The sequence below is a fragment of the Molossus molossus genome, unplaced genomic scaffold (genome assembly GCF_014108415.1).
Source record: "Molossus molossus isolate mMolMol1 unplaced genomic scaffold, mMolMol1.p scaffold_m16_p_5, whole genome shotgun sequence".
NCBI classification, from domain to species: Eukaryota; Metazoa; Chordata; class Mammalia; order Chiroptera; family Molossidae; genus Molossus; species Molossus molossus.
The window spans coordinates 83,868,093-83,878,377 of NW_023425388.1; the positions used below are offsets into that span (position 1 = coordinate 83,868,093).

Consider the following 10,285-nt stretch of genomic DNA (forward strand, 5'->3'; position numbering starts at 1 on the left):
TCTCAGGCCTAAGGCCATCCACCTGACCCGTCACCGGGCCCTTGTCCGCAGAGTGCTGCTCCTCACCAGACTGTTCTTGGTGTCTCCAGACCTCTGTGAGTCACTGAATTTCCAGAATGCCTTCAAATGTTAAGTACTTTTCTACACAAACAAAGTCATGAGGGCCTCTCCTTCTGCAACATGTGCCTGCTGAGCATGCTCCAGGCCATCACCATCAGCCCCAGCACCTTCTGATCAGCCAAGTTTAAACAGAAACCCACCAATTAACATCGTCCATCCCTTCTTCTGTGGGTCCTCAGTTTGTCTTTCAGTAGTATCTTTATCTTCTACACTGTGGCTTCTAACGTGACCAAGACCAATCTGCTAAATATCAGTACATTCTTCTCACTTTCGTTTATAAGCTACGTCACGCAGAGCCTGTTTTTCATACTGTCACTCTTCAGAGATGCCTGCTTTCCAGGAATCAGGCTGCAGGTACCAGAGACAGTCCCAGCACGTCACACCACCGGCCTCTCCCCAGGAACCTCCCCAAAGAAAAGGGCCACCCAGACCCTCCTGCTGCGGTGAGTTTCTTTATGGTCATATACTGGGTGGACTTCATCATCTCATCTTCTGCGACCCTGTTATGGACATATGACTCAGTTGTCCTGAGGGTCTAGAGTTTTGTGGTCAATTTCTATGCCACTATCAATTTTTTGGTGCTAATCGGATCTGATAAAAGTATAATAAATATGATGCAAAATATGCGACAGAAGAATCATATGTTAACAGATCATTAAAGAAAACAATTTTCTGAAATATAGGTTCTTTTGTCATCAGGTTAATTATTCATGTAGCAGAGGACTTGATATTTGATTTATTTAAAATGTGTGGATTTACACTCTTATTTAATCTGAATACTTTTGAAACCAATGCTGCCAAGGACTTGGCATGTTCTTTAGACAATGTACCTCATGATTTGGGGTAGTCATGTACTTGTATGTGTTTCCTACCTTAGTTCTGTTTTCTTTTTGTCCTTGGCTAACACTGCACTTTGTGTCCCATTAGTGAGTCTGTCTCTTCCTACTTTGTTTTTTTTGGTCAAAAACTTACTACTATTCTACTATCCTCAAAAACTCTTTGTGTTGGTCTTAGCATCGTGCGTGTGTGTGTGTGTGTGTGTCCCTCAACACACATGAAAGTTTATATTTCCTGGTAATTTATTTTATACTTTTATTCTCCTCATGTATTTGTCTCCCATATTTTTGTGTTTCCCCCTTAACTGTTTGACCATTTACTTATTTATTCATAGCGAATGGATATCTATTGATGACCTGCCATTTCTGTTCTATGCTAGGTGATGGCAGCTCCGCATCATGATACAACTGCCTTTGAGGAGCACGTGAACTAGGAGAGAAGGCACAGATCAGCAAGCACAAAGGTGTGGAGAGAATCACTATAACCAAGGAGCACAAAGGTGGGGATACCAAACTCACACTGAAAAGTCAGCAAAAGTACTTGAGAGGATATGATAGCTGCACTAAGTCTGAAAGCAGAGGCTGTAGGATGTATGTGTGGGCACATGGACTTCTGTGGGTGCCATCTCCTTTTTTGTCACCAGAATCACTAGTGACATCTTAGGTTTTTTTAATTGTTGAAAGTATTACAGATGTCCCCCATTTTTCCCCATTGATCCCCTCCTTCCCATTCCTGCCCCTTCTGCCTTCTCCAGCCTAGTGTCCGTATCGATTGGTTGTGCATATATGCATATAAGTTCTTTGGTTTATTTCTTCCCACCGCTCCCACCCCCATCCCTCTGAGGTTTGTCAGTCTGTTCTCTACTTTCATGATTCTGGATCTTTTTGTTCAAAAGCTTATTTCATTCATGATGTTTCACAAATAAGTGAGATCATGTTTACTTGTCTTTCTCTGACTGGCTCATTTCGCTTAGCATAATACTCTCCAGGTTCCTCCATGTCATTTCAAAGGGTAAGAGATCTCTCTTTTTTACAGCTGCATAGTACTCCATTGTGTATATGTACCACAGCTTTTTTATCCACTCATCTATTGATGGACACTTGTGCTGTTTCCAGATCTTAGCTGTTGTAGATAGTTCTGCTATGAACATAGGGGTGCATATATTTTTTCTGATTGATGTTTCAGGCTTCTTAGGATATATTCCTAGTAGTGGGATCACTAGGTCAAATGGCAGTTCCATTTTTAATTTTTTGAGGTAACACCATATTGTTTTCCACAGTGGCTGCACCAGTCTGCATTCCCACCAGCAGTGTGCTAGGGTACCATTTTCTCCACATCCTCGCCAGCACTTGTTTGAGGATTCGTTGATGGCTGCCATTCTGGCAGGTGTGAGTTGATATCTCGTAGTCATTTTAATTTCCATGCCTTCTGATGATTAGAGATGTTGAGCATTTTTTTATATATCTCCTGACCATTTGTATGTCCTGTTTGGAGAAGTGTCTATTCAGGTCCTCTGCCCATTTTTTAAATAGGATTGTTTGTCTTCCTTTTGTTGAGTTGTATGAGTACTCTATATAGTTTGGATATTAACACCTTATCTGATGTATCACTGGCAAATATGTTTTCCCGAAGAGGGGGTTCCTTTTTCATTTTGATGTTGGTTTCTTTTGCCATGCAGAAGCCTTTTAGTTTGATATAGTCCCATTTATTAATCTTTTTCTTTGTTTCTCTTGCCCTAAGCAATGTATCAGTGAAACATCTTGGCTTTTAAAGCCTACCATTTTGCCATCTTGATCAATTACTTCATTCACTCTTCTATCCATAAATATGTAAGAACCCACTCAGTGCCCTGGACTGTTAAATGCTGTCTTTTCTTTTAAAGACTCATGACATGGGCTTTCTCCCTCTCCATGATTTTTGGAAACTTAAAATCTGCTTTTCTAAAGTGCAAAGTACTCATCTGACCCTGCCCGTTGTTTCTTCCTTACCAACCGACAACTTTCAATGTTTAGGTTTTTTTTTCTTTCAAATTGTCAGTCAATATAACTGACTGAGCGCTTCCCGTGGGCACCACACTGAATGCTCTAGAAGGCACAGCGACGACTAAGACTCGGGCCCGTTCCACATGAAGCTTATACAATAATGGGGAATATACGTGCACAGAGAACACAATAAAGGGAATAAAATATACTCTCCTAAAGATAATTTATTTTAAAGATAGCAATTTCTGACTTAGTATTAAGTCCATAACAGAACCCCTTGGTTCTTCCTTAATCATGAGGGAGATGACAAGGTGAAGTACACTGTAAGGACAGAAAGTTTGAATTCGATTTTTTAAAATGTAAAAAAATCATATATATATTTTTTAAAGGCATCTTTGCATTTACAGCACATTTCAGGGGAAAAGATGCATGGATCAATCTGAGTACATCTCATAATTCAAAATTAATTCATTAGATCACCAAAATGTAATAGTGGTATTATCAATCAATTTAGATTTAAAATATTCAGTGGAACTACAGTGCCACCCATGGTTATCACTTTCTACATGAAATAGTTCTGAAATTTTGGGATAGTTTACAATGATCACGCATTACATTTATAATAGGAAAGAAACAATATGTTCATAAACATGAATGTATATGGAGCTTCCATTGTGCTAATTCTCTAGAAAAGTATCTGTCAGGCTCCTTTTTCAAAATTATGTATATATATATATATATAATTTAAAAGTTTGAAAAGTATGGAAAATAGAAAAAAAATCTCCTGTAAAACTAACACTACTGCTACTGATATTAGTGATGCGTTTCTTCTCTTTTTTTCTATCGGTGAGGTTGTTTTTATTTTTTTATTTTTCTATTTTTTATATCCCCACCTGAGGACATTTTTTCATTTTTTGTTTAGATAGAGTGAGAGGAAGAGAGAGAGAAATATCGACGTGAAAGGAACACATCGAGTGGCTGCCACCCACAAGACCCAACCAGGGCCAGGGACAAACTGCAGCCAAGGTACATGCCCTTAGAGGGAACCGAACCCAAGTCTCTCTGGACTGCAGGCCGACGCTCTAACCGCTGAGCAAAACCAGCCAGGGTGAGGTTGTTTTTAAATAATTAGATAGCAATATTTCTTAATAATATTTAACCAACAAGACGATTTTCTTAAAATGTGTCTAGTTCTATGTTTGGGCCCAGATGAAATGGTAGAATCCATGAATGTTTGCATGAAAAGATATTATCTTTTCTTAAGATCTTAAGATGATCTATCCAGAAATACCCAAACTCTCATATTATCTTCCAGTAAGGAAAATATTTATCTTCTATATTTACGGTCTTGTAGATGGGGTCATATTAAGAGTAATAATCCAGATTTTATTGGTACTTGTTCCCACCAGCTCACATAGGACCCTAATCTTCTAAAAAGTTTCCCCAAATTCTTTTGGAAGTTCAGATGATGTTTTACACATACCATGAGCAAAACCAGTTAACGGTCTAGTCAGCTATCATTGTCTTTCCTCTTCCCCTGCTCTGACCTCCGCAGGCTAGACACTGCCGAGCGCCCTGGCACCGCGCCCCAGGGTGCTGCAGTGGAGGTCCTGGCAGCTCTGGCATGTCAAGCAGTGCAGGGTCTGTGGAAAGAAACATGGAAGGTCCCCTTCTCCTTTCCTATGGGAGGGTCCCCCAGTAGTGTCATTTGTGTCTCATGTCTTACCAAATTTTTATTGAAATAGCTTATTAGGACTATACATAAACCCTTACTACTCAAAATGTGGACCCTGGACCAGCAGCATTTGGCGGAATTGTTGGAAATGCAGAATTTCAGGCCCTGTGAATCTGAATCTGCAGCTTAACAAGGGCCCCAGGTGATTTATATACAAATTACAGTTTGAGAAGCACCTTCTTAAAGCACCTTCCAGGAACTGAGGCATGAATTCTATTAGGGACAAGGGCAAAGTTGGGTCAAGAAACAAATGTGACAAATAAAAAGACTTTTTGTAATGATCTCTTTGCTTTGATGACCTTCTCTATGTGACTGGGCCAAACTTAGAATGTTTGGCTCCCTCTTTCAGGATAGCTGCCCCTTTGGAAACTCCCTTGCTCCTCACCGCCTCCTAGAGACAGACTTGGGGACCTGCCAAGTCTATTTCGGTTCTGCCATCCGTGGCTTAATCTAAGAACCCACTAGCCTATGGGAAATCACACTACTGCACATGTGAACTATGCTTTTATTTAATAAATTTTGATTCCACACCTATTATTTATAAAACACTTCATTATGGCCTGAGGGACTACCAAGATAAGTAAAACAATCTCTATTCTCAAAGGAGGCTAATAAAGAAGGTATATGATGAGGTAGGTAAAAACTTTTGGGAGACCATTTGAGAAAGGAGCCAAAAGGTTCCCAAGTGGGGCAGTCTTACCGCAGTGTGGAGAAACCATTACTACGTCTTATCCCTACAGCCTGCGTGGGCCTGTTCTGCAAGTGGAGCACCTTTTTCCCATTTCTGTTTCCCTACATTCCTACCACCTTCCAAGGCCAGTTTCAAATGCCAATTTATCAATGAAATCTGCAGTAATTCCCTCAGCTAAATATCCTTTAACACTTCAGGACTCCCATCATATCCTGTCTTAAGATCAATTATATGTGTTGCAGCCTTCGGGGGGTGGGGGGTATGTCTCTTACAGGCACATAATGCATTTTAGTCAGTCTTCTTAGATTCCCCATAGGACCTAGCATGATGTGCCATAAATAGTTTTCTAAAAAAGGAATAAATTAAAGCTAATGCATCTCCTCTGTTACTACTTCTCCATTCAGGAAGATCAGGCTGCTCAAACCATAGAGAAAACGTGAGAGAATACTCAACACTGGCTGGGGACATTTAAGAAAATTAACTCCTCACCCCCTCATCTTTTTCTCTGGTCAGATTGTTTTTCTCATGCAGAAACAATGTCTTCATTAGTAGAAGAGTAGCTATTAATCTCAGCTGAGTGGAATTGCATCTAGTTTTCAGCTGTATGAAAGTGGGCTGGCTAGCTGCCTATTTGTATTTAAGAAATCCATTAGTTTGATGGGTAGCACTGCTTCTGCCTGGTTTTCTCTGACGCTGAGATGGCCTCCCCGAGGCACAACCTCCTCTCTGAAGACTGTAGGGTTGCTATTAATCATGTGGCATCTTATGAGCTGCACATCAGTGATGCTTATTTATCTATGGTTAGTATGGGTTTTTGAGCCACTGGGACAGAGGTTTCGGCTCTGATCTTGATGATGTATCTTGTCTCCTCAGTAATGGTGGTGATGGCTATGTCTGTGGTGCAGTGAAAGATGAAAGAGCAACTTAGTGGCTAGGATTTGCTGCTTTGTGGCCTAATGATTTAGAGCTGTGATTGCAAACTATGGGCTCTGATGGGGAGAATCACAGTTCTTTCTCCCCATCAGAGCCCATAGTTTGCAAACTGTATGGACATCTGACACTGGTGGTAGACTGAAGAAATAATATGTCACCATATTCTATTTTAGAGCTAGTGTAGATATGTTAGGATTGATGAAATAGGTTGACTTTAAAATGTCACTTAATTTATGCTGGACTTATATCCAGTAATTAGGTAAACACAACAAAAGTGCTAGCATGTGGGGTTCACAAACCTGATCTTTAAAGAGGCCCTAATAGCATAAGATTAGGCCCCAGCATATTAGGATCTGGGTGGCTTCTCTTTGAGGTAGCCTGGGTTTGAAAGACAGCTGGGGCCTTCTGGAAGTCAAAGGACAAACTGAGGACCCCAGACTGAAAAATGAAGGCTTCTTTCAGACAACCACAGAGACAACAAAGTGAAGTTGCGTAAGATTCCCAGTCTTAAAAATCAGCTCGCCTCACCTCCAGTCTCTCCCTATTCTCATCCCTGTCCCAGGCCTGTTATTACAACCAAGACACGGGAGCACCTCTTTTTGCCTCATTCTTTGAAGACCAAGCTGAGGTGAAGAGGGAACATGCAAAGCAATTCCTAAGATATCTAAGAAAACGGGAGAGTAAAATCTGTCTTCCGGTGATAAAGGTGACTATGTAATTTGTCATGATGATGTTAATGGGGCCTTTGCTGAGTCTAGAGAACGAAATTATTAGTTGCTACCTAACTTGCTAGGTTAACCTTATTATACGTGAGGTTATAGTTACTGACTTTGAGGGCAAGCATGTGTCTTCTTTGTAGCCTCTTCCTATCAGTTTGAGTAAATTGAATCCACTAACTGCTTGTTCAGCTTTTCTCAGTGAGGCACATTTAGTGTGGTCTCTGGACCAGCAGCATTAGCATCACCTTGGAGCTCATTAGAAATGCAAATTCATGGACAAACTGAATCAGATTCTCTAGGGATAGTGTCCAAGGAGCTCTAGTTTAACAAGCTCTCCAGGCGATTCTAATGCTCTGTATCGTTTGAGAAGCACAAATGCAATGGCCTCTTCCTAGAATAGTTGACATCCTCTATCAGATCTTGAGTGTAATTCAGACGCATGTTCAGGTTTTTTAAATGACTGCCTCTTCAGTGTAGCAAAACTTTTTTCAGGGACGGACACTTAAAAGAACTAATCTAAACCTTAGTTGGGGATATTACATCTGGAAGCATTCCCTACTTACCTACTTAAGGGGTCTTTTTAACTCCAACTTTATAAAGAGACTAGTAAATGTCTGGTAGTAACAGAACTAAACCACCACCATGGAATTCCGAAGCTTTATCACTGTTAAATGGAATAGTGCCCATAACTGTGCCAGTGGTGCCCATGCTTTGTAAGCACATTACAATTATTTGGGGAGCTTTTTAAAATCCTGTTGCCGAGGTTGCACTCCATACCAATGAAGTCATAATGTCTGCGGTTGAAATCCAGAGATCAGGATTTAAGATGCTTGGTATTACATTGTACCACAAAGTTGAGAAACTATTGGGTCATACAAACTTAGTCATCGTCCAACCCAGGAAGTCGGGTATAACAAAGCTGTGCCCAAGGTGACTTCCCTGTTTCTCTCCAACAGAGGCCTGACATAGATAACTGGGGAACTGGAATACAAGCTCTAGAGTCTGCTCTGGAGTTGGAGAACAAGTTAACCAACCTCCTGCAAAACCTGAAGACCATGGCTTCTGCCAACGAGGAAACCGATGTAAGTAGTTAACTCGTTCTGAGAGCAGTGCCATCTTCTACTTCTGGATTATGACTGACTTCTGGGAGTAGATTGGAGTAGGAGCAGGGAGGTGCCCTGACTTCTGGGAGTAGATTGGAGTAGGAGTAGGGAGGTGCCCCGGTAAGAAGGAATGCAACTCAACACAAGATGAAGACTTCCCAGGGAAAACTCTCTGGATAATTAAACGAAATAACTTCAGTTGCTGGCCTTTAAATCTAGACAAGTGCTTAAATTTTAATGGGTACCTGAATCAACTAGAAGGCTTACTAAACAAACTGCTAGGCCCCACCTCCAGGGTTTCTGATTCAATTAGTTTCATGTGGTATCTAAGAATTTGCACTTCTAACAACTTCTCAGGTTATGATGCTGCTGGCCAGTACCCACACTTTGAGAATCACTGTCCTAGATGGTCCCTGCAAACTGAATGTTAATGGTGACTTATCCTATAGACTTCTCTGAAGTCTTCCTGGTTAACGGTGAACACTCTACCTTGCAGTGGTAACTTCCTTCTCACTAACCTCCCAGAATCTCAGGAAATCAAAGTGAGAAATGTCCTTATGTAAAAGTTATCAACCCTAGATGCACATTAGACTAGCTTAGGAGCTCTGAAGAGGTCCTAATGCCTGAGCCTTATGCCAGACCACTTAAATCTCAGTCTTTGGGAACTGTGTCTGGGCACCTACTTGAAATCACCATGTGATTTAAAAAGGCAGGGCGGGAAACCACTGTAGTAGTAGCTTGTTTAAATTAATCTGTACTTTTGATGAGATGCCCTAACACTTATACTCATTGAAAGGGGATATTCATATTCACCTGGAGGTTTGAAGTCTTAGATCAGTGCAGGTTCTGATCTGGTAGGTCTGGAGTGGGACTTCAGATTCTATATTTCTGACAAGCTCCTGGGCCTACAGCTCGATGAGCTACACTTTGGGTAGCAAGATTTTTTGATTGCCTCCTGTTGCAGACAAGGTGCTTAATGAGTCTTCCCCTGTTTTACTTCTATAGCTCTTACACTTCATGGGAAAGTACCTGGATAAACAGAAGAGGAACACAAACTACCTGGAGCAACAGCTTGCGTATCATAAGAGATTAGAACAGCAGGCCCAGGAGGAAGACCCTTTTAAAAAGCCTGCTCAAGTGTCAGGTAAAGAGACAGACGTCTGAAGGCAACAAAGCAGGTCTTCCATTGTAGTAGGTCCCCAAATCAGCTACTTAAGAATCTTAATTGTCTCCATTTGACAGAAGATGGCTTTCCTTCATTAGTGTGTGTACAAATAAACCTGTTTTTGCATTATAATTATGTGTAAAGAGATTGCTGTCAAGGCACAAAAAGGGCTTATTCCATCAATGTGAGTTTGGTGAAAGCTTCCTGAGGACAGTGGGTGCCTTAGACCTAAAAAAAAAAAAAAAAAAAAACCTACTCCCTTCTCTCATGATTCCAATTATTTTTAAAAAATTCAAGTTAATAAATGAGTTGAATATTCAAATAGACACAGCTAATCAAACAAGTGATGTTGAAGTAAACTAAAATTCTCAGCCAAAAGAATACAAAATAGTATTTTAAATTCGAAGACATGAAGTTCCAATGAAAGATCTAATTTAGAGCTCCAGGAGAAGCCAGAGTAGGAATGTATTGAAGACTGCTTTGTGAACTAGCCATTCCCCAGTGGTAACAGGCTCGCCATGGCAGTGATCCTCAAGAATGGGAGCTGTAGGGAAGGTATGGAGGTAGAGGTCATTATGTGCTGACTGGAGCCAGGGGGCTTGCCCTTCTCACTAGAATTAAGCACTAGACAAGGTTAGTTAATACCAGCTAGGCTACATTGGACCCCCATGTAGAAACCCATGTCCTTATGTTTCACAATTAAAACAATATTGTTCACAGTGAAGGTCTTCAGGTTAAAGCTCCGAGTTTAATTTTTGCATGTTCAAGTGGGTCTAGTCTGCTCAACTTAATTGTTCCCTTCAGCATTTTGTAGATTTTCTTTTCAATTTTCTCCTTTCATCTAACATTGATGAGAAAGCTGTTAGCAATATGGCAATTTTCATGCTTTTTAAGTGATCTCTTTTACAATAAGCTTTCTCATCCTTGATGCTCTAAAATTTTGCTGCAGTGGTTTTTTTTGTTTTTGTTTTTGTTTTTCACAAATACATAAAATATCTAG

At 40.6% G+C, this 10,285-nt stretch overlaps 1 protein-coding gene across 1 annotated transcript; it reads left to right on the forward strand.

Annotated features, from left to right (window-relative positions):
* Window positions 1-6,043: 6,043 nt before the first annotated feature.
* LOC118617785 (ferritin, heavy subunit-like) lies at window positions 6,044-9,414 on the forward strand. The gene is made up of 4 exons (XM_036243782.1): window positions 6,044-6,165; window positions 6,861-7,004; window positions 7,974-8,099; window positions 9,126-9,414. The coding sequence occupies exons 1-4, from the start codon at window positions 6,064-6,066 to the stop codon at window positions 9,282-9,284; spliced, it is 531 nt and encodes a 176-aa protein (XP_036099675.1). The 5' UTR covers window positions 6,044-6,063; the 3' UTR covers window positions 9,285-9,414.
* Window positions 9,415-10,285: the final 871 nt, after the last annotated feature.

Bases quoted from the DNA above. Each gene is read 5' to 3' on its own strand.
- LOC118617785 (XM_036243782.1), top strand. From the start codon at position 6,064: ATGGCCTCCCCGAGGCACAACCTCCTCTCTGAAGACTGTAGGGTTGCT. The intron at 6,166-6,860 runs GTTAGTATGGGT...TCCCTGTCCCAG, and splicing joins GTGATGCTTATTTATCTATG to GCCTGTTATTACAACCAAGA. The intron at 8,100-9,125 runs GTAAGTAGTTAA...TTACTTCTATAG, and splicing joins CTGCCAACGAGGAAACCGAT to CTCTTACACTTCATGGGAAA.